The sequence below is a fragment of the Rhinatrema bivittatum genome, chromosome 2 (assembly GCF_901001135.1).
Source record: "Rhinatrema bivittatum chromosome 2, aRhiBiv1.1, whole genome shotgun sequence".
NCBI classification, from domain to species: Eukaryota; Metazoa; Chordata; class Amphibia; order Gymnophiona; family Rhinatrematidae; genus Rhinatrema; species Rhinatrema bivittatum.
Window position 1 is genome coordinate 96,919,301 of NC_042616.1, and position 23,230 is coordinate 96,942,530.

At 46.0% G+C, this 23,230-nt stretch overlaps 1 protein-coding gene across 9 annotated transcripts in view; it reads left to right on the forward strand.

Moving 5' to 3' along the window:
• Positions 1-23,230, forward strand: part of RBM33 (RNA binding motif protein 33) — a 523,998-nt gene that overhangs the window by 45,883 nt on the left and 454,885 nt on the right. For all 9 annotated transcript variants that reach the window (XM_029588463.1, XM_029588468.1, XM_029588464.1 and 6 more), the window contains exon 3: positions 16,198-16,246. In XM_029588463.1, the coding sequence (XP_029444323.1) occupies positions 16,198-16,246 (49 nt within the window). The remainder of the gene's footprint in view (positions 1-16,197; positions 16,247-23,230) is intronic.

Consider the following 23,230-nt stretch of genomic DNA (forward strand, 5'->3'; position numbering starts at 1 on the left):
CCTCCTGCACCCTGGATCTAAATGTAGTTCTAGCTCAACTCAAGAAATCACAGTTTGGATCTTTTGGACAAAGCAAAACTAAAGTTCCTCTCTTGGAAAGTTTTACTTGCAGTGACGTGTGCCTGGAGAGTAAGTGAGCTACAAGTCTTGGTATTGTATTTTCTGTATGCTCAGATTTTTCATAAGAGTAGTTTTGAAAACTGATCCTAAATTCCTACCAAAGGTCTCAATTTCATTTAAATCAATCTATTGTCTTGCCAGCATTCTTTCCCATGCCATACCCTATAAGAGTGAGCAGGCTCTTCATACGTTGGACTTGCAGAAAAACTTTGTTGTTCTAATTACAAAAATCAAGTTCCTACAGAAAATCACAAATTTTTTGTTGCTTTCAACTTGGATATTTGATTTCATCTCCAGCTGCTATAATCAATCAGGATTCCATCTCCAATATAAAATAAAAGCCTATCAAGTCAGGGCTTCCACTGGTTGCTTAGCACGCCATCAGTCTGTCATCATGGAAAATACAGTGGGGCCGATGTAATGTCGATGAGTAGTAAGCGGGTGCTCAACACTTAGCGCCTGCTTTCTTAACTTGCGCCCAGTCACCTCTCCCAGGGACCCAATGTCATATTTAAATGAGCTGCTGCTCTAAAAAGGACTCGCTAGTGAAAATTGTGCACGCCTAGTGCATCCTTGACATTGGGTGCCTAGGAGACATTGCCGGGCACCCATGTCTGACCTGCCCTAAGCTCTCTTCCCCTAAGGTCTGGCCCGAAAGTCCAAGTGGTACCGCTCAGATCCGGGGTGGGGGAGGTGCAGTACCTGAATGAAGGTCCTTAGGAAAACTTGAAATCTTCTTTCTCCCACGGGCCGGGAACCTCCTCCAGCAGGACTGTTCCCGATGGTCCTTTTAACTGACATTTGTCAGTGAATGGACCAATCGGCAATAAGTGGACTGAATAAATTAATATTAAGTGCCCGACAGGGGATTAGGCTACGCCTACACAACCCGTGTCCAACTGCGGGTTAAATGGTGCACTTGGCTGAGCACAATGTATTGGATCGGCCCCAGTGTCTGTAGAAGTTTTTATATTCTTATACATTTTTCACCTTCTGCTGTCTAAAAAATACAAATCAAAATGTTATAAAGTAGTTTTTTACTGATCTACATTTTCACCATGAAAGAACAATTATAAACAATTTTCCAAAAGTAATTAATAAAAAGTCACACTTGTATAAGTATCCTCACCCTTTGTCATATTAAACCCAAATTAGCTCTGGTTTAGAAAATGTTCTTAAGGTCCATAAGTTATTAGAGCCCACGTCCATTTACAGTCAGTGAGCTGATTCAAATACTGCTAGATGAAGAATAGAGCTTTCTATTTGTATAAAGTGAATTTGAAGCAAATATCAAGCATTTCGAATAAGGAGCTGCCAAAAGATCTCTAGGGTAATGTTATTCAAAGGCACAGTTTAGATGAAGGCAATAAGAAAATTTCAGTGTGCTTGAATATCCCTTGGGGCACTATGAGTTTCACAACCTGCTTTAAGAAAAATGTTAATTGGCACACAAGCCTCCACAGAGCGGGCAATGTGAACATGGAGAGGATTCATATGGCTAAAAGAACAACTAGGGAAGTATTGAAAGTTCTTCCAAATTTTAAAACAAAGGGAGAGAGGGGGTGGAGATGTACATGAACCTGTTGGACCTGCTCCCTCTATGTAAATGCAGGAGAAAGGAGAAAACATTGTGCTGCGAGCAGCCGGATGAGTTGATTACTTTGGTTGCTGCATGTGACTGACAGAGCTCCTCCACTACTGCTGCTCTTAACTTTGAGTAAATCACATCCAATGCTCAGTGCATACTTTCCCCATCTAACTCAATCAGGGGATAGAACATAGGCTGGAAAGATTCAAAGGAGGCAGCTGAGGAGGGGGAAAAAGTGGAGGTGTGTGTGCACCACAAAGCTGGACCCAGCTATCCATGCTCTGCATATTGCCCATAAATCACCACAATCTAAGGCTCATGTTGTAGCTAGGGGGGAATAGTCCTGCACGATTAAACATGTTCTCAGAAAGGAGTTCCTATACATTTTAGAGCCACTGCTGGTGTCTCTTATTGATGTCAGGTGCTAAGAGCAGACCTCAGGTGCTGGCCTGGATCTGAGCATCAGGCAGTGGTGATGTTTTTTCCCATAGCACACCTGATCAGGTCTGAAGGCACACTGGTTGGGAAACACTGCACTATTATGCCCGTCATTGTAAAGTGGAAAAAGCTTAGCACCACCAAAAAAACTGCCACTATCTGGCTGTCACTCCAAAGTCAGAATCCATGGATTAATGATACCTGCTGCAGAAGGTCACTGTGTGGCCTAAGATTACTTTAAAAGAAATACAGAGGTCTCTGGCTGAGACTGAGGAAAATGTTGATTGTTAATTTCAAGATTACACAACAAACGTGGCCATACTGAAGAAAAATCATATGATGAGCTGCATAGTGTTTTGCAAAGAAGTACGTTATAGAACTTTCTGTTCTCATTGCTAACAAACACAACACATTGCCCTGCTAACACGATCCCTACATTAAAACCTGGTGGTGACATTATTTATTTATTCATTTAAGGTTTTTCTATACCGACATTCGTTTTTAGACATCATATCGGTTTACAGATAACAAGGATTGAGCAACAACCAATGAAGTAAATTAACTATAGTAACAGTTTAAAATATTAAAAACGCAACTAAGTAGACTATATTTGTTTAGTGCATAAGTAATAGGATATAATATGAAAGATAGTGGTTGCAAGATAATACAGTATAGTACCAAATATATTATGTTGTGGAAATACTTTGCTGCAGTGATGACAGAGAGACTTGAGAAGATAAATGGTGCAAAGTAGAGGCAGACCCTGGAGGAAAGCATGTTGCAGCCTGTTGAAGACCTGGGACTGGGGAGAAGATTGACTTTTGAGCAGGACAATGATCCTAAGCAAAAGCAACAATAGTATGATTCAGAAAGAAGAGAGCAAGTGTCCTCAAGTAGTCTAGTCAAAGCCTAGACCTAAATCCAAAAGAAATTCTATGGCAAGATTTAAATACAGCTGATCCACAGCCAACTTGAGTTTGAGTTCTCCTAGGACAAGCAGGATGGTAGTCCTCATACATGGTTGACATCATCAGATGGAGCCTGGCGCGGAAAACCTCTTTGAAAGTTTCTATGACTTTGACTAGCACACTGAGCATGCCACTATCCATGTGGCCACATGGGCTCACCCTTCAGTGTCTTTCTTTCTGCGGTGCAGTTGCTTCACGGTGGTGGAGCTCTGCTCTGTTTTCAAAGTTCTTTATTTTTCTACCCTGCCCCCCCCCCCCCCCAGTCAGAGGGGCAGTGCAGTCAGTTCTGGGGGCTTTTTGGACATCAGTGTCCGACTTGCACCATCTGCTTGAGGCATAGTCTCCTCCAGGTTCCGTCGATGCCACCAGTGCCTGCAGACCATGTCTTTGATTGATATGCATGAAGTGTGTATTCTCTGCCTGGGGGCTTCGCATGATGTCTGGGATTGCCGTTTTTGTGATCAGATGACCCCCAAAGGTCATCGGGCATGTTTAGATTAAATGGAAAAGCTTTTTGGCCCCAGGAAGTCTGGGCCCTCCATGCTGGTGTCAGGCGAGTCGACATGCGAGGTCGAGGGGAACCCATGGTCTCTGAACCATCTGTGTCCACCCCCACTTGGGCTTCTCTCTGGAGGGGGTTGCCAGAGATTGACCACTGTCGGTGTCCTCCTGCTCCAGGGCGTTGGATTCTTTGCCCTCCTCTGCACCGGGGAAAGGCCGGGCCAAACACCTAGGGTGATCGAGAAAACACCATCACCGGTCGCCATCGACACATGGCTCTGGTTCTGGGAAGGCACTGGCATCGGCCATGTTGGCCCCCGAAGCGCCCCACTGAGACCAGGCCTCACCCTTGGTTGAACCCGGGACTCCAAAGTCCATGTCAGTGCCGGGCACTGATCCCCCTTGTTTCGAGGGTGATCCGGTGGTGCCTGCTCCTTCTCCACCTTCCCTGTCCATGGCTACCTTCGAGGAGGAGCTGCAGGGTTCAATTGGTGGTGCTCTGAGCTCTCAGGGGTGTTGAACCGCAGGCCCCGTCGGTACCTCCATCAATGCTGGTGCCCATTCCCTCGATCCTAGCACCACTGCTGGAAACACCTCTATGTATTGCTGGGTGTCCTCACTACGCAGCAGGTACCTGAGGATTCCTCAGTTCCCCGGCAGCCTTTGTTGCCTCCCCGCTTGGGGGCTATGCCTATCATGAATAGTTAAGAACATGGCATGTCATAATGCCTCTGTATCGCTCCATGGTGAGACCGCACCTTGAATACTGTGTACAATTCTGGTCGCCACATCTCAAAAAAAATATAATTGCGATGGAGAAGGTACAGAGAAGGGCTACCAAAATGATAAGGGGAATGGAACAACTCCCCTATGAGGAAAGACTAAAGAGGTTAGGACTTTTCAGCTTGGAGAAGAGACGACTGAGGGGGGATATGATAGAGGTGTTTAAAATCATGAGAAGTCTAGAACGGGTAGATGTGAATCAGTTTTTTACTCTTTCGGATAATAGAAAGACTAAGGGGCACTCCATGAAGTTAGCATGTGGCACATTTAAAACTAATTGGAGAAAGTTCTTTTTCACTCAACGCACAATTAAACTGTGGAATTGTTGCCAGAAGATGTGGTTAGTGCAGTTAGTATAGCTGTGTTTAAAAAAGGATTGGATAAGTTCTTGGAGGAGAAGTCCATTACCTGCTATTAATTAAGTTGACTTAGATAATAATCACCGCTATTACTAGCAACGGTAACATGGAATAGACTTAGTTTTTGGGTACTTGCCAGGTTCTTATGGCCTGGATTGGCCACTGTTGGAAACAGGATGCTGGGCTTGATGGACCCTTAGTCTGACCCTGTATGGCATGTTCTTAACTATTCAGGTATTGGAGTCTCTCGGGTTTGTCATTAACTACTCGAAGTCCCACCTGACTCCATCAATGCGCCTGGGTTTTATTGGCACTTGCCTGGATTCGGCAGAGGGCAAGGCCTGCCTCCTTCATGACCGAGCAATCACTCTGGCAGCCTTGTGAGCTGGGTGCGGTCTCTGACAGTCTTATGCTCTGCCTTCTGGGGGACATGGCGGCCACTGTACATGTCACACCCTTTGCCTGTCAACACATGCGCAGTGCGCAGTGGACCCTGGGGTCTCAGTGGCAGCGAGCTTTCAAGGACCTTAATATCTATATCTGTATCATTCCATCGTTCCAGATTTTACTTATCTTGGTGGGAGAACCTGGCCAATCTGGAGCAGGGGATTCCTTTTCAATCCCTCTCCTTCCAGGTTGTCCTCATCACAGATGCATCCACAGTGAGATGGGGTGCCCATAAGGAAGGGCTATGCACCCAGTGCCTGTGGTCTGCTCAGGAAGCTCGGTGCCAAATCAACTTCCTGACACTCCGAGTGATCCTTTATAGCCTGTGGGCATTCTGGGACCGCTTGGTGACCAAATCGGTCCTCATCCAGACCGTCAGTCAGGTAGTGATGTGGTACATCAACAAAGAGGGAGGCATGGGATCGTTCCTCCTGTGCCAGGAGGCGGTTCAGAATTGGTCATGGGACCACTCAAAGAATATTCATCTTCAAGCTGTCTACCTGGCAGGGACGGAGAATGTAGTGGCAGATTGTCTGTCGGGCTTTTCAGCCCTGCTAGTGGTCCCTGGACCCGGTGGTAGCAAACATGATCTTCCATCTTTGGGGAACACAAGACGTGGATCTATTTGCTTCCCCTGCAACAACAAGGTGGGGTCCTTCTGCTCCCTCTATGGCAAGCTAGCCTCGGATTCCTTTGTCTGCCATTGGGGCAAGGGGTTTATGTATGTGTATCCTCTGCTCCCGCTGGTAATGAAGATGCTCCGGCAGGGCATGGGAGCCATGATCCTCGTAGCCCTCTACTGGCTGCAGCAGGCTTGGTTCACGCTCCTGTAGGACCTCTCGGTCTGTAACCTGATCAGATTGGGCACCTTCCCAAACCTAGACACACAAGATCAGGGCAGAATGCGCCATCCAAACCTCAGGGCGTTGTCTCTGACAGCCTAGATGTTGAAAGGCTAGTCTTGCAGCTCCTGGCATTGTCTGTTGATGTATCCTGGGTTCTGGTTGCCTCCAGGAAGCCTTCGACCAGAAAGTCGTACAACCTGAAGTAGAGGAGGTTTGCCATCTGGTGTGAGGACCATGGTTTGGATTTGTTTACCTGTTCCACCTCGAAGCTCTTGGACTACCTGTTGCACTTTATGGATGCTGGTTTAAAGACCAACTTGGTCAGAGTGCATCTTGGTGCCATTGGAGCATATTACCAGGTGAATGGTACACCTGTCTCAGTGCAACCCTTGGTTGGGCATTTCATGTATGGTCTGCTTCAATTGAAGCCTCCTCTGTGTCCTCCGCCTGTATCCTGGGACCTTAATGTGGTCTTGGCTATCCTCATGAAAGATTCCTTTGAACCTATGCGCTCATGTGACCTGAAATATCTGACCTGGAAGGTCATATTCTTGGTTGCGGTCACCTCAGCGAGTCGGGTCAGTGAACTAGCGTTGGTGACGTACCCACCATATACGAAGTTCTTCCACGATAGGGTGGTTCTCCGAACTCGCCCTACGTTTTTACCTTAGGTGGGCTTAGGTAAAATCTTCCATCTAAATTAGTTTATTGTCCTCCCTGCCTTCTTCCTGAGAACTAATTCACACCCAGGCGAATGGGCCTTACATAATTTGGATTGTAAAAGGGCCTTAGCATTCTACCTTGAGAGGATGGCAGGCCATAGGCCGTCCACACAGCTCTTCATCTCATTTGATAAGAACAGGATGGGGGTTGCTGGTGGCCAAGCACACCCTGTCTACTTGGCTAGCGGATTGCATCTTGTTCTGCTATGTGGAGGCAGGTTTGCAGCTTGTTCTGCTATGTGGAGGCAGGTTTGCAGCCATGTCAAGGCTCACTCCATCTGGGCCATGGCAACTTGCGAGCAGTTCCCATGACTGAGATCTGCAGGGCTGCGACATGGAGTTCTTTCCGTATGTTTGCGGCTCGCTATTGTTTGAACAGAGACAGCCGCCAAGATAGTAGCTTCGGCGAATCTGTCCTCCATAACCTGTTTCGAGACTAAACCCAAATCTTCTGCCTAGGGCCCTGTTTTTCAGGTTCAGGCTGCCTTCCTCTGTTATCAACACCTAGGTTGTTGTGCCCATTGCAACCTGTTTGGTGTCTGTATGTCTGCTTCGTTAGGAAGCTGCTTGCAGCTAGGTATTCTCCCATGTGTGAGGACTATCAATCCTGCTTGTCCTAGGAGAAAGCAGAGTTGCTTAACTGTAACAGGCATTCTCCTAGGACAGCAGGATGTTAGTTCTCACGAAACCCGCCTGCCACCCTGCGGAGCTGGGTTTTCTTTAAAATTTGTAAAAGATTTACAAAAATAAAATTACGAGACTGAAGGGGGACCCAGTGCAGATAGTGGCATGCTCAGTGTGCCAGTCAAAGTTCTAGAAATTTTGACAGAGGTTTTCCGTGCCGGGCTCCATCTGATGATGTCACCCATGTTTAAAGACTAACATCTTGCTGTCCTAGGAGAACACCTGTTACAGGTAAGCAACTCTGCTCTCTTCTGCCAAGAAGAATAGAAAAAAACTGTACAATCTTGCTGTGCAAAATTGGTAGAAACTTATCCTAAACAACTCATGGATGTTATTGCTACAAAAGTGGCTTCTACCAAGTATAGTCAGTTGGTGTAAAGACTTATGCAACAAAAGACTTTTTTTTTTTTTTGCTTTATTGTAATTACTTTTGGAATATTTCTGGTAATTGCTCTTTTCATGATATTGTATAGATCAGTGAAACAAGCTCCTGCTTTTATGCAATTTGATTAGTATTTTTTAGACAGAATTTGAAAAATGTATATGGGTGTGAAGACTTCTGCAAGGCACTGTATAACCATATGATCTTCCATCCATAACTTTAATGCTCATTACTGCCTACAAAATACTTCTATGATTGTGAACTGCCAGAGTTATGACCCCAAAAGCAGGAGTGATCTGGATTCATATGAGACTGGCTTGAACAGGAGCAAGGAGTCTTCTGCCTGTACAGACCATGTTTTCTTCAGGTGGAGCCCTCAGGTACTGATGGCTGGCAGAGTTGGACAACACTAATACCTATGCTGAGGAACTTCAAGGCGCCTACAGGAGGAGGGCAGCTGCAGGAAAAAGAATCAGGAAGGTGTCCACTAAAACAGGAATACAAAGGCAAGGCTGAGACCAGACAGGGTACACAAAAGCAGACTAAAGCAAACAGAAGCATAAGAGCAAAATACAAGGGCCTGAATGAGGACCCATGTAAGCCCACAAATTAGGGCCAACAAAGCCAGAGTCTAACAGCAAGACCTGACTTAGCGAAATTCAAAATTCACCAATCCCTCATAGACCCTTCATTATAAAGGAAATAAACAAATATGACCATCATATAAAAGACAGTAATGTGTAGTTATTAGTAGAAAAAGTGTTTTTTTCCAGACCTTGTCTTAGGTTATAATTATTGTGTTTTTTTAAAGAAAAATTTGTATGCAATCTTTTAAGAAGAATAGAAAGTATGAGAACTTAACTTGAAACTCCTCTTGTTCTTAAAGGAAAGCTGCCCGACACTGCCAGCACTTGTTCCAGTCAACAACGTTGTCATTTCTAGGAGCAGTACATCTTAGCACAGTATAATCAGCAAGTTTATAAGCTAACTTTCATACCGGCACTTATAAGGACCAAGCTGGTTTCATGCAGTTGATATCTCTGCGAGTGAAATGCCTGTGTGAAAGGATAAATAAGACAGTCACATTTTTTGTTCTAAGAAACTGTAACACTGAAACAGAGCTGGCAGTGTCAGGCGGCTCTGCTTTAAGAACAAGAGGACTTTTAAGTTCTCATACTTCTTCCTAAAAGATTGCATACAAAAACTTCTTTAAAAAAAAAAAATACAATCGTATGACCAATGATTACAATGATTATAACTTAAGACAAGGTCTGGAAAAAAAAAACCCACTTAGTATTTTCAGGTCTTGATTTCTGTAACGGTTTATACTTAGGACTACCAGAATCAACAATTAAACCGCTACAGTTAATACAAAATAACCAGCTCGTATACTTACAGGTACACCTTTAAAACAGCACATTACTTCGGTTTTATGCAAACCGCATTGGTTACCCATCAAATATCGATTGTTGTACAAAATACTATCATTCACTCTTTACTAAATAATCCAAACTCTTCTTGGCTTTGCTCTACTTTAAGAATATATAAACCTTCTAGAGAACTTCAATCCTCAAACGTGAGCCTTTTGGATGTTCTTTCCGTTAGATTAGCTAGACTAAATGTAACTCATCAAAGAGCTTTCTCTGTGGCAGGGCCCATGCATTGGAATGCTCTACCGAATGTATTATGTCAAATCTCGAATAGTAAGGATTTAAAAAAATCTTTAAAAATGTACCTCTTTAGAGAAGCGTTCAGAATCATTGAATAAGAGACCAGGCAGTTTGTTTATTATGTTTTGCCTGTTATGATTTTATTTTTTCTTTTATTTTTTTCCTATCTTTCACTTTTGTTAAATTTAAAGTTAATTTAAATTTTATTTTAATATCTTTATGCACAAAAATATTAGTGATATTGATATGAAACTATGTAATTTTATTCAGTATTTTACTATTTATTTTATTTATTTTTACTTTCACTTTATGAAAGTTTAGTATTTTATTATTTTTATGTTTAACTGTTGTAAACCATTTTGTTCAAATTTATTTACCAAAGACGGTATATAAAAAATTTTAAATAAATAAATAACTGCACTGACCGCATCCTCTGGCAGCAAATTCCAGAGCTTTATTGTGTGTTGAGTGAAAAAGAATTTTTTCCAGTTAGTCTTAAATGTGCTACTTGCTAACTTCATGGAATGCCCCCTAGTCCTTCTGTTATTCGAAAGTGTAAATAACAGATTCATATCTATTTATTTATTTATTTATTTAGAAGCTTTTATATACCGATGAACGTTGGGAACATTGCATCGGTTCACATTAAACAAAAAATGTAGCTAAAGGCGCTTTTCAAGGAACAATGAACAATGCACATAGTATTGATAAATAGCGAATAAAGGCACAACATACAAGGGGGGAACCAACTACCACGTAAGGGAGTAATAAGAAATATTCAAGGTACGTGGCCTCAATAAATAACTATTTACAGGTAGAATGTTTAGTTATATAGTTAATTCAATAATTAATTACAGACAGAAAAGGTAAGAGGATAAGATGATTAAAGGGGGAGGGAGAACTGTTATGAGAATGCTTATCTGAAGAGGCAGGTTTTCAGATTCTGCTTACATTTTTTTGGGCAAGGCTCCTGTCGAAGGAAGGGAGGGAGTTTGTTCCATAGGACGGGTCCAGCTAAAGATATTGCCCGAACTTTAGTGGATCCAAGTTTAGTTTGTTTAGGTGAGGGAATGAGAAGAGTAGCTCTGTGTTGGTGCCTTATTAGTCTATTTGAATTGCGAAAAGTGAGATGCTCCGTGAACCAGTGCATGTTTTGGTTGTGGAGAGCTTTGTGGATGAGGGTGAGAGTTTTATAAGTTATTCTTTTAGTGACAGGTAACCAATGCAGGTTTTTCAGAACAGGGGTGATGTGGTCACTTTTGTGTGTGTTAGTGAGGATGCGTGCAGTGGCATTGTGTAGTAATTGTAAAGGCTGTAGTGTACTTTTGGGTAAACCCATTAGGGCATTGCAGTAGTCAATTTTGGATAGGATGAATGCTTGTAAGATGGTGCGAAAGTCACTGAAGTGGAGTAGGGGTTCAATTTTTTTGAGGGAGTGAAGTTTGAAATAACAGGCTCTGAGTGTGTTGTTGATGAATTTCTTGAAAGAAAGGTGGTTGTTAATAGTGATGCCAAGACTGCGAACCTGATGGTTGTAGGCTGTGTTGGAGTGGGGGTTGCAACCTGGCTGCAGGGGAGGGGAGATGCCTTGGGGAGTGTTGTACAATAGCTCGGTTTTGGCTGTGTTGAGTGCCAAGAAGTTGCTTGTCAGAAGTGTGTTAATAACCGATAGTGTGGAATTCCAGGTCTCAGTAGCTTTTTGAAGCGTGTCATTTACAGGTATAAGAATTTGCACATCAGCGTAAATGAAGTGCGGGAGTCCTAGATTGGTTAGAAGGTTGCAGAGAGGGAGGAGGTAGATGTTGAACAGGGTGGAGGAAAGGGAGGAGCCTTGAGGAACACCTGTGGGAGTGGGATAGTTTTGGTGGTGCAGTTGCCTATTTGCACACTGTATTGTCTGTCTTGTAGGTAGGATTGGAACCATTGTAGGGCGGTACCAGTAATGCCAATGTCTGAGAGTCATTGAACCAGTATTTTATGATTGATAGTGTCAAAGGCCACTGAAATATCCAGGAGGATCAGGATATGTGAAATGCCTTTGTCTAGGCTTTTGAGAATGTAGTCAGACAGTGTAATTAGTAAGGTCTCCATGCTGTGGTGTCGTCGAAAACCGTATTGGGAATGTGAGAGAATGTTATGTTCGTCGAGGTAATCAGTTAGTTGCCGATTGACTGCCTTTTCAAGGATTTTAGCAATAAAAGGCAGGTTTGAAATGGGGCGAAGGAATGAACCAGCAGAGATAGCCATGGGGGGGAAGGCATGAACCACTGGGGATAGCCATGGGGGTGGGAGGAGGGGAAGGAGTGAACCACCATGGCTAGCCATGGGGGAAGGGGTGAAGCACCATGGCTAGCCATTGGGGGGGGGGGAGGGAGGGAAGGCATGAACCACTGGGAATAGCCATGTGGTTGGGAGGAAGGGAAAGTCGAAGAAAGTGTTAAGTTTCAAACTTGCACCTTATGTTGGACTGGAAAAGGATTTGAATGGAATGCAGCAGAATGACCACATTGTGACTCTCTCGAACATTTGGATAGGGGCGCTTCAGATGACAAAAGAAGAAAAGTATTCTGCAACCAAGGTCTGGCACAATTTACAGCATCGGCTGGTTCATGGTTCATGAACTAATATGGATTGTGCCTTCATCAGCATACAAAGATGTCACAGAAGCTTCCTAAAACTAAACTAAAGTACGAGATGAACTTAAATCTTTTAACTTCACTGACTGCACAACAGCAACAACAGCCTGGATCAACTTGACCAGAAAATTAGTGGATAATATAAACCCCCAAAAAACCATTACTGCCAAAGAATCAAAACAAAAAAACCCTTGGTACACCAAACAAATTAAGGAACTAAAACAAAAACTTAGGAAAAAAGAAAAAATCTGGCAAAAACATAATTCAGTCAATCATTTGACACAATATCGAAAACTACTAGCCTTCTACAAAAAAAACAATTCTCGAAGCCAAAAAATCATACTTCAGCACAAAGATCGAAAAACACATGAATAACCCCAGAACCCTGTTCAAAATAGTTGATAATCTTACTAAAGATGATACAAACTCACCAGATAGCATACCCGAAAACAGATGCAATGAAATAGCTAGATTTTTTAATGATAAAATTGAGAACCTGAGAAACAAAATACCTAAGACACCCAAACAAGAGATTAAAATGTGCAAGAGAGACGTGACACCATGGTCCGAATTTGAGGAAATAATCAACCAGGTTGAAAACTTGATCAAAAAACTAAATCCCGCCCCTCACCAAATAGATTCTCTACCCATTGTGGAAATCAAAAAGCTTACTGAAATCACCGCCCCAACTTTTGCAAAAATCATAAACTACTCACTAGAAGAAGGGTACTTACCAGACACACTGAAAGGAGCAATCAAACCAATACTCAAGAAGAAAAACATGGATCCCCAAATACAGCAAACTACAGACCAATATCAAACTTACCTCTAATGGCCAAATTAATTGAAAAAACAGTACAAAACAGCTATCCGAACACTTAGACAATAACAACATCCTTTACCCATCTCAACACGGCTTCCGTAAACACTACAGCACTGAAACACCTATTTGCACTAACAGATAATATACTAAGAGGGTTCGATAGCGGAAAACAGTATATCCTGATACTGCTAGATCTATCAGCCGCTTTTGACACAGTGAACCACAGTATTCTAATTAAAAGGCTTGAAGAAATAGGACTACAAGACAAAACACTCACATGGTTCAGATCATATCTAAATAACAGAACCTTTCAAGTTCAAATCAGAAACAAGCTATCCGATAAAATCACCCTAAAAACTGGTGTCCCACAGGGGTCAGCACTATCTGCTACACTGTTTAATATATACCTACTGCCACTATGCCATCTTCTTGCAGGACTTGGAATCACACACTACATTTACGTCGATGACATCCAGTTAATCCTACCAATTGATGAAACTATTGAAAAAACAATAGGCTTGGCCTTGATGTATCTGGACATAATAAAGCAACTACTAAACCAAATGGAGCTGATAATCAACATTGACAAGACCGAATTCATATACTTAGAAAGGAAAAGCATGAATATTTCACAAACTCCAATATTTCTCAATAACACCCAAAAAATTGACTTAACTAAGAAAGTTCGCAATCTCGGAGTAATTATTGACAATGAACTAAATCTCAAACACATATCACTAAAGGTAAAGGAAGGATATGCAAAACTACTGATACTCAGAAAACTTAAACCATTACTATCCCTGCCAAACTTTCGCACTGTCCTTCAATCCCTGATATTTGCCAGCACAGACTACTGCAGTGCTTTACTACTAGGTCTACCCAACACAACACTAAGACCACTTCAGATTTTACAAAATGCTGCAGCCAGAATTCTCACTGGAAAAAGCAAAAGAGATCACATATTCGATACACTTGCCGCCCTACATTGGCTACCCATAGAACAAAGAATTCAATTCAGAGCACTGTGCCTAATACACAAACTCATCCACGATGAAAAAGCAGAGTGGCTAAACACAGCACTTAAAGTACACGTCCCACATAGAAATTTAAGGTCAGCAAACAGAGCACTCCTACCCATTCCATCTGTAAAAACAGCAAGACTTACCCAGGTGAGGGAACGTGCATTATCTCTAGCTGGTCCCACATTATGGAACTCCATGCCCCTTGACCTCAGACTTCAGAGCAATCATAAATTTTTCAAAACACAACTCAAAACCTAGCTCTTCAAACAAGCCTTCAAGAAGCAGAGCGACACAGGCAATTAAAGAGAACAAATTAAGGTTAAGCGGCTCAAAGCACCCAGCGCCTTAATTCCAGCGCTCAATGGAATTAGTTTCAACTTAGTTTTAACTGTAGTCAACCAGCAAGATGAATCTCTATTAAACACCCAACCACAATCAATGTCTCTTGAAATAAACTCTTATTTGTTACCGAATTCTAATGGCACCACCCATGTTATTTATGAACTATTTTTTACTTTGTTATAGGTGCCCATCTGTAAACCGTTATGATGGTGAATTATTTAGTGACGGTATATAAAAACTCTTAAATAAATAAAAAAAAAGCTTGATGAAAAGGTTATTATGAATAACTTTGGTAATATGTACGAAATGTCAATGACATTTGATATGCTTGGCAATCAAATTGTAGCTGTCATTGGTGAGAAGATAGTTCTTGTGAAAACAAATGGTCATGAAAAGACCCATTTCATGTTCGTCCTGTCTTGCCTGGCAGATGGCATAAAACTGCGCCCGGGTGGTAATATTGTAGAGGAAAACTTTACCAAAGAACAGGCAGGCATAACTGTTCGTGTTCACCCTAAAAGCTGGATGGGCGAAGAGGGAATGAAATTGTGATTGTGCGAAGTGTGGGGTAGGCAACCAGACGCGGAGCTAAAAAAAAACCCACCCATCACTATTGGTGTGATATGTTCCTTGCGCATATAACTGAGGATAAGGAGGATAATGCAAAGAAAATGGTGACTACGTTAGCAGTGATTCCAGGTGGTCTTACATTGATGCTCCAGCTGTTGGATATCTGTCTCAACAAGCTTTTCAAGGATCAGTTGTGCCGTAAGTGGCAATAATGGATGTTATCTGGTCAAGCAAAGTTAATGACATGAAGTAACCTGACAAAACCAGAAATTGATTTGATAATGAAATGGGTAAAGGATGCCTGGTATTCAGTTCCACCAGAAATGGTCAAGAAGTCATTCCTGGAATGCAGCATTAGCAATACTATGAATGGATCAGAAGACAGTCATCTATGAAGACAAAGATGAATCGGCATTGGTTAATGAATCAACAGATGGCGATAGCGAAAACAATGTTTACACTGATGACATCACCAAATAACAGTTCCATTGTTTATTCAGACATTCTGATGATGATGAATCGGATGTTAAATGATTTGAATGGGACACTTTATTCTTCATTTAATAAATACATTTTCTTAAGTTATTAAATGTTTTTTATTATGATTTCACCTTGAAAAAGTTCTTCAGTAGTCTAGACTGTAGAGTTTAAGGTAATTTGTTAAACACGTGTGATTGGTTATCAGCTCAGTCCAGGATCTGGGCCTAGGTAAAATTTGGCATAATTATCAAATTAAAAATATTTCATAAACCCCTGAGGTTTTACCATCGCCTTATCTATGGGCCATGGCAATTTTCTTACTATTGGGAACCAAAAAAATGCCCTTGACTTATCCATTTGATCAACTTGTGCATGAGTATATACAGTACCTGTAACGGGTGTTTTTCGTAAACAGCAGGACAAATCAGCTACACAGTCCCACCTTTTTCTCCTTAGAGTTGAAGGTCAGCTTGTTTCAAAGACTGAGGACACTTATGTAACGGTGGCTCCTCTGTGCATGCTCAGAAAGACTTAGATGTTTCTGAGCTGAGAGAGAGTGCTCTGTCTCGGTGCCATTGGATGATGTCACTCTCTTGTGTGGCTGATTTGTCCTGCTGTCTAGAGAGAATACCTGTTATACTCGATTAGGATAACTGTAACTAAGTGGGTATGTGTAGGTTGATGAGATATAGGGTCTCTGCACGTGTTGCGAATATTGTGTGTATACATGTCCGACCTATATCTTCCAATTTAACCTAGGAAACACATTGTTTGTCCATGCTGTGTGACGGAGTGGTTTTTTATTTATATTTTTCAGTGAACTTGAAGATGACTTGCTTGAGGAAGATTTGTTGTCTGGTAAGAAGGTAAGCAAATTGTGCTGGTGTCTGAGGTATTCATGATAGTTAGGAATCACAAAATTCCGTATAGTGTCAGCTAGAGATTTGAATATTTTCATTGTTTAGACAAGCATGCGTAATCTTACATGTACAAAACTAATCACTGAAATTGATCCAGATTTCACAGGTTCAGAAATTTTGCATTTGGTGTATACACAGTAATTTAAGACCAGTAGCGTATTAACCTAAGAAAAAGCCATTATCGATATTGGAAGCATAGTTCTTTTTCTGCCAAAAGTTGTGTAATTCATAAATAAAATTAGTGGAAATGGATCTAAATAGTTAATTAACATTTTAGCTGTGTGTAATCATCATCTGCACAGAAAATTCATTAAACATATAGCTTTTTCCTGTGTATTCAGTTTTTAAAACCCACAGTGTTAAATTTTCTTCTTGACCATTCTGTTTACACTCTGAGAGCATCAGCTAAATGAAATGATTAATGCCGAATGAATATTTTATTCTCTGTGTATTTTGTTATAGAACTTGTTCCTCTACATGCAGTGCAAACTATGTTAAAATTTTATTCCTGTTGGCATGATTTACACCAACGTAGGAGAAACAAGGGGGAGCGTTAAAAAAAAAAAGTACTGTATATGTCTATATACATAATATATACTTTCCTGGCGTGTAGCCAGATGGACTCAGTACAAATGGGATAGTATCTGCGTGCTAGCAGTTGGAGACGGATCTGACGTCAGCACGGGGGCGTATATATCCCCACAGGAAGCGTAGCTATTCAGTAATTTCCGTCTCCAAAGCAGTTTGGAGTGCCTGCACGCTAGTTGAGCGTGCTTTCCAAGACTACTTTAATTTTTCTCTTTTCTTCTCATTCTAGATTCATTTTTCCTGTCTCTTCGACTTAGAGCCCCGCGCTCCTGCGGTAGATACCCATGGGTTCCTCCCCCAGCGAGCTCCCGGGGTGATTAACGTGCTCCCCCGGTGGGAAAGTCCTCGGTCCTGCCGAAGCGCGGCAGTGACACAGTCCCCGGACGCAGTCCGCGTGAGGTATACGAGGCCCTCGGTCCCGGCGTGGACGAGGTAGCAGGTGCATTTCCTCAAATTGCGGTGGTGAGGTGATCCCTTCCCCCGCAGCCGGAGACCGCCTGTGTTCCAGCTGAGACGCGCCGAACCTGGTACGGAGTACGTCTCTTCCTACGGGTCTCCGAAGCGCAGAGGATCGGCGGCGTGGCACGCCGTGGAGGACGCCCTCGTAGGGCCTGGCTCAGGTACTCCGCGCCCGTAATAGGCGCGGCTTTTTTTCCTCCTTGACTTTGTTTCGGCATATTGCTGACCGCTTATTACTGAAAGCTTATTGAATGCCTATTAAGAGCATATTACTGACCGCTTATTACTGAAAGCTTATTGACTGTCTATTACGAGCATATTGCTGGCCGCTTATTACTGACAGCTTCTTGAATGCCTATTACGAGCATATTGCTGACCGCTTATTGCTGAATGCGTATTGAATGCCTCTTGCATGCATATTGCTGCCGCCTCTTCTTATTGCGCGCCTATTGCTATTAAGCGCCTATTGCTCTTAAGCGCCTATTGCTATTGGGCGCCTATTGCTATTGGGCGCCTATTGCTATTGGGCGCCTATTGTTATTGGGCGCCTATTGCTATTGAGAGCCTATTGCTATTGAGAGCCTATTGCTATTGTGAGCCTATTGCTATTGTGAGCCTATTGCTATTGAGAGCCTATTGCTATTGAGAGCCTATTGCTATTGAGAGCCTATTGCTATTGAGAGCCTATTGCCATTAAGCGCCTATTGCTGCCGCATATTATTTGTGAGCACCTTTTGTTCAATGGATCAGAAAGCTGCGGAGTCTTCAGCAACGGCGCCCCCTGCTTCGGGCATTGCAGCCCTTGGCCTCTGCTCCGCATGCCACCTTAGGGCCACGCGCAGGGATGAGCCAGATGTTACGAAGGACGAAATCCGGAAGTGGATCCTTAGGCCGACTGACCCGAGGGGGCAGTCGGGAGGCAGAACTCCCACTGGGCAGATGGAGCTTCACCTGGAAACCCGTGACTCCTCCAGAGGAGCTGTGGGAGCCCGGGTCGCTAGGACTTAGGAGTCTTCGCCCTGGAAGCCCGAGGTCCCCCCGGGAGGAGCCCGTAGGGACCCGGACCGCTGGGACTTAGGAGAGGACGGAGAAGCCCAGGAGTGGAATACGAACCGGAGTCTAGGCAGGCTGCAGACAAGCAGGAATCGGAGTCACGGACCGGGGTCAAGGCAGGCTGAAGACAAGCAGGAATCGGAGTCACGGACCGGAGTCAAGGCAGGCTGAAGACAAGCAGGAATCGGAGTCACGGACCGGAGTCAAGGCAGGCTGAAGACAAGCAGGAATCGGAGTCACGGACCGGAGTCAAGGCAGGCTGAAGACAAGCAGGAATCGGAGTTACAAACCGGAATCAAGGCAGGCTGAAGACAAGCAGGAATCGGAGTCACGGACCGGAGTCAAGGCAGGCTGAAGACAAGCAGGAATCCAGGAACCAGGCAGGAATCAAGCAGGCAGGCAGGCAGGCAGGCAATCAGCGGGGAACAGGAACGACGGCAACTAGCTCTTCAAAGAAGGAACCTCGTTGCAAGGCACTTTGGTGAGGAAAGAGCCCGGTTTAAATCCCCCGGTCGGCGTCTGACGTCACGGGGGGCGTGTCAGCACATCCGGGTGCTGACAGCACAAAACGCTGCCCTTCGCGCGCGTTCCCTCGCCGAGGGGAGGAGTCTCCGGCGATGTCTCCCTCGTGGAGACGCCGCTGCCAAGCCGCGTGGAGGGCCCCGAACCCGGCGGTTCGCAGCGCGGGTGAGAGAGGTAAGCTCCCGGTCACTAGTCTAGTGACCGGGATCGTAACACCAGATTCTTTGTGTGCCCAATGTGAGGGGGCCCTGCGACCCTCGGGCCAGGACCTGTCTTAACCACGATTTGTGGACAGTTCCCCAGGGGCTACCCCGGAGTTAGGGGGCAGTCTCGACCAATCCGGCGTCCCGGGGGAGCTTGTACCCCGGCGCTTAGAGGCTGCTTCCATTTCCTGGGTGGATCTCTTTAAGGGAATTCATGCTTTTGTTCAGATGCAAACGGCTGCCCATCCAGGCCCTACGGTTCCTGTAGTTCCTGCGGTGGCTGCGCCTGCGGCGGCTGCTCCGGTGGCAGCTCCTGCGGATCCTGTTCCTGGGCCTTCACAACCTTATCACGAGAGGGACTTCCCACCGATGGATAGCCCAGATCAGTCAGACCAGGAGGTCTCGCAGGACGAGTCCGAACTCCCGGACTAGGGGGACCTCCCTCCAGGGACTGAGCCATATCGAACCATGAGGCGGTTCTTCCCTAAGGAGGATCTCTCCGACCTGGTGTCTCAGTGTCTGGCGGAATTGGATATTTCAGGTCCCAGCGCTTCGATACCTTCTGCGCAGAACCCCCTAATGGAAGGTCTTCGTCCTACGGCCCGCCATTTTCCATTCTTACAGGCGGCGCAACAACTGATTGATTTAGAATGGGCGGCTCCAGCGGCTGCCTTCAAAGGGGGTCGGGCTCTGATGAGCATGTACCCATTGGCGCTGGCTATCCAGGATCTGCTGGCGTGCCCTCAGGTGGACGCCTTGATTAGCGCGGTGGTCAAGCGCACTACCATTCCAGTTGAAGGGGGGACGGCCCTCAGGGAGCCGCATGATCGACGACTGGACGCCATTCTGCGTCAGGCCTTTGAGGTGGCGGCTTTATCTTTACGGATCGCCACCTGCTGCACGGTGGTGACGCGTGCCTGTTTGTCACAGGTTAGGAACAACGCTCCAGTGGCGGACATGGAATCTGCTCTTTCGTTCCTTACAGATGCGGCATCTGACCTGGTACGGACAACCGCTAAAGGGATTTCATCCTCCGTAGCGGCCAGGAGGCAGCTCTGGATCTGAAGATGGTCGGCTGATGCGCCTTCTAAAACCCGCCTCACCAGATTGCCCTTCAAGGGCTCCTTTCTATTTGGCAGCGACCTTGATAAACTGGCCAGTGCATGGGGCGCCTCTCCAGTGCCCAGATTGCCGGAAGATCGGTTCCGAAGGGGCCAGCGCGCCTTTCCAAGGCCCTCCAGGGGCAGGAGTTCCCAGCGTTTTGTTCCTTACAGGGGTCGTTACCAGGCACCACGTCCTCCAGCCGGGAATCAGTCCTTTCAGACCAAGCAGCGCAGGAGGGGAGCGGGCCCGGGTTCAGGTCCCAGCCGCGCCTCCCAATGAGAATCCGCCGATTCATCTGGGGGACGGAGCCATAGGGGGCAGGTTGACCCTCTTCTACCCCAGATGGGTCGAGATTACATCGGACCAGTGGGTTCTCGCCGTTATCCGGGAGGGATATTATCTGGACTTTCATCATCTCCCTCCGGACAAGTTTGTGGAATCTTCGTGTCCCGCACACAAGAAGACAGCATTGGAAGCTACCCTGGCAAGACTCATGTCCTTGAAAGCCATCATCCCAGTACCTGCCTGGGAAGTGAATTCTGGCCATTATTCCATCTATTTCATTGTACCCAAGAAAGGGGGTACCTTTCGGCCCGTCCTGGACCTCAAGTCAGTCAATCGCTACTTACGGGTCCCGCGGTTTCGCATGGAAACTCTACGCTCCATCAAGGCCGCAGTACAGCCAGGGGAATTCCTCACGGCATTAGACCTGTCAGAGGCATACCTGCATATCCCGATCCATCCGGATCATCAGCGCTACCTACGCTTCAAGGTTCTAGGCCGCCATTTCCAGTTTCGGGCCCTGCCCTTTGGGTTGGCGACATCGCCACGGACATTCACCAAGGTGGTGGTAGTAGTAGCGGCGGCGCTCAGGCGGGAAGGAATTCTGGTCCATCCCTACCTAGACGACTGGCTGATCAGGGCGAAGTCTCGAGAGGAGAGCCTTCGGACCACCGACAGAGTGATAGCCCTTCTGGAAAGCCTGGGCTGGGTTATCAACCTCGGCAAGAGCTGCCTACAGCCTTCCCAGTCCCTGGAATACCTGGGAGTACAGTTCGACACCCGGGCAGACACGGTCAGTCTCACCGCCAAGAGGACGTTGAACCTTCAGCAGCATATCCGGTCTTTGATGGGAGCCAGTCGACCCACCGCCTGGGATTATCTGCAGGCTCTTGGTCTCATGGCATCCACCCTGGAAGTGGTGCCCTGGGCGAGGGCCCATATGAGGCCTCTCCAACACGCCCTGCTCTCTCGCTGGAGTCCCCATCTGCGGACCTACTCCGCGCACCTACCTCTACCTGCCCGAGTGCGCACCCAGTTACGGTGGTGGTTGCAGTCCAACCACATGAGCAGGGGATCGAAGATGTCCTCACCCACGTGGATTGTGCTCACCACGGATGCCAGCCTAAGCGGCTGGGGCGCACACTGCGAAGAACTCACCGCACAAGGGCGGTGGAACGGGGAAGAGGCGGCGTGGAACATCAACCGTCTAGAGGCCCGGGCTGTCCGATTGGCCTGCCTTCAATTTGCCCACAGACTGCGGAACAGGGCGGTCAGAGTGATGTCCGACAACGCCACCACGGTGGCATATCTCAATCGTCAGGGCGGAACCAGAAGCCGACAGGTGTCTCTGGAGATCGCCCCTCTGATGACTTGGGCGGAGGTGAATCTTCAGGACATCTCCGCCGTCCACATCGCCGGGAAGGACAATACCACAGCAGACTTCCTCAGCAGGGAACGCCTAAATCCGGGAGAGTGGCAGCTCTCACCCACGGCCTTCCAGATGATTGTGGATCATTGGGGGTTTCCGGCCATGGATCTCCTGGCAGACGGGTCCAATGCTCAAGTACCCAGATTCTTCAGCCGCAAGCGCGACCCGTGCTCACACGGAATCGATGCCCTGGTTCAGCCGTGGCCTCCAGGGACTCTACTGTACGCCTTTCCTCCGTGGCCTCTGATAGGCGCTGTCATCCGCAAGATTCAGAGGCACCAGGGCCTAGTCCTTCTAGTGGCGCCAGACTGGCCAAGACGACCCTGGTATGCAGACATGAGAAGACTACTGGCGGGGGAGCCCCTTCCCCTGCCTCCTCTTCGGGACCTTCTACATCACGGTCCCATTCTTCACGAGGATCCGGCTCAATTCTCTCTTACGGTATGGCCCTTGAGAGGGCTAGATTGAAGAAGAGGGGTTACTCGGAGCCCGTGATTGATACCCTCCTCCGAGCTCGCAAGTTTTCCACATCCCTCACATACATCAGGATCTGGAGAGTATTTGAAGCCTGGTGCGACTCGCATGGCACCAATCCACATGCAACCACGATCTCTATTGTGTTGGATTTCCTGCAGGATGGCCTTCAGAAGGGTCTCTCCCTCAGCTCCATCAAAGTTCAGGTGGCTGCGCTGTCTTGTTATGGTCCCAGGAGGGCTGGCAAGACCATCGCTAAGCACCAGGATGTTTCTCGCTTCCTGCAGGGGGTCAAGCTTATTCGTCCGCCACTGAAGTGGCCTGTGCCTTTGTGGAACCTCAACCTTGTTTTGGATTTCCTTGCGGGATCCACCTTTCGACCCCTTCGGGGCCTGTCTCTTCGTTCCCTCACTTTGAAGATGGTATTCTTGCTGGCTGTATGTTCAGCCCACCGCATCTCAGAGCTACAAGCATTGTCCTGCCGGGATCCATTTCTCAGGATCACTCCAGAGGCTATCCATCTTCGTACGGTTCCCTCCTTTCTACCTAAGGTGGTTTCACGGTTTCATCTTAATCAGACCATAACCTTGCCTACCACGGCGGGGCTGAGGAAATCTGAAGAAGGGCGTTTATTGCGCCATCTCGACATTGGCAGATTGCTGCCCAGATATTTGGAACTTACACAAGACCTACGAAAGACGGACCATCTGTTCGTCCTGCACAGCGGGAAGAAACAAGGTGAAGCGGCCTCTCGGCCCACCATCGCCCGCTGGATCAAGGAAGTTATCCGGGCAGCTTACGTAGAGGCTGGAAAAA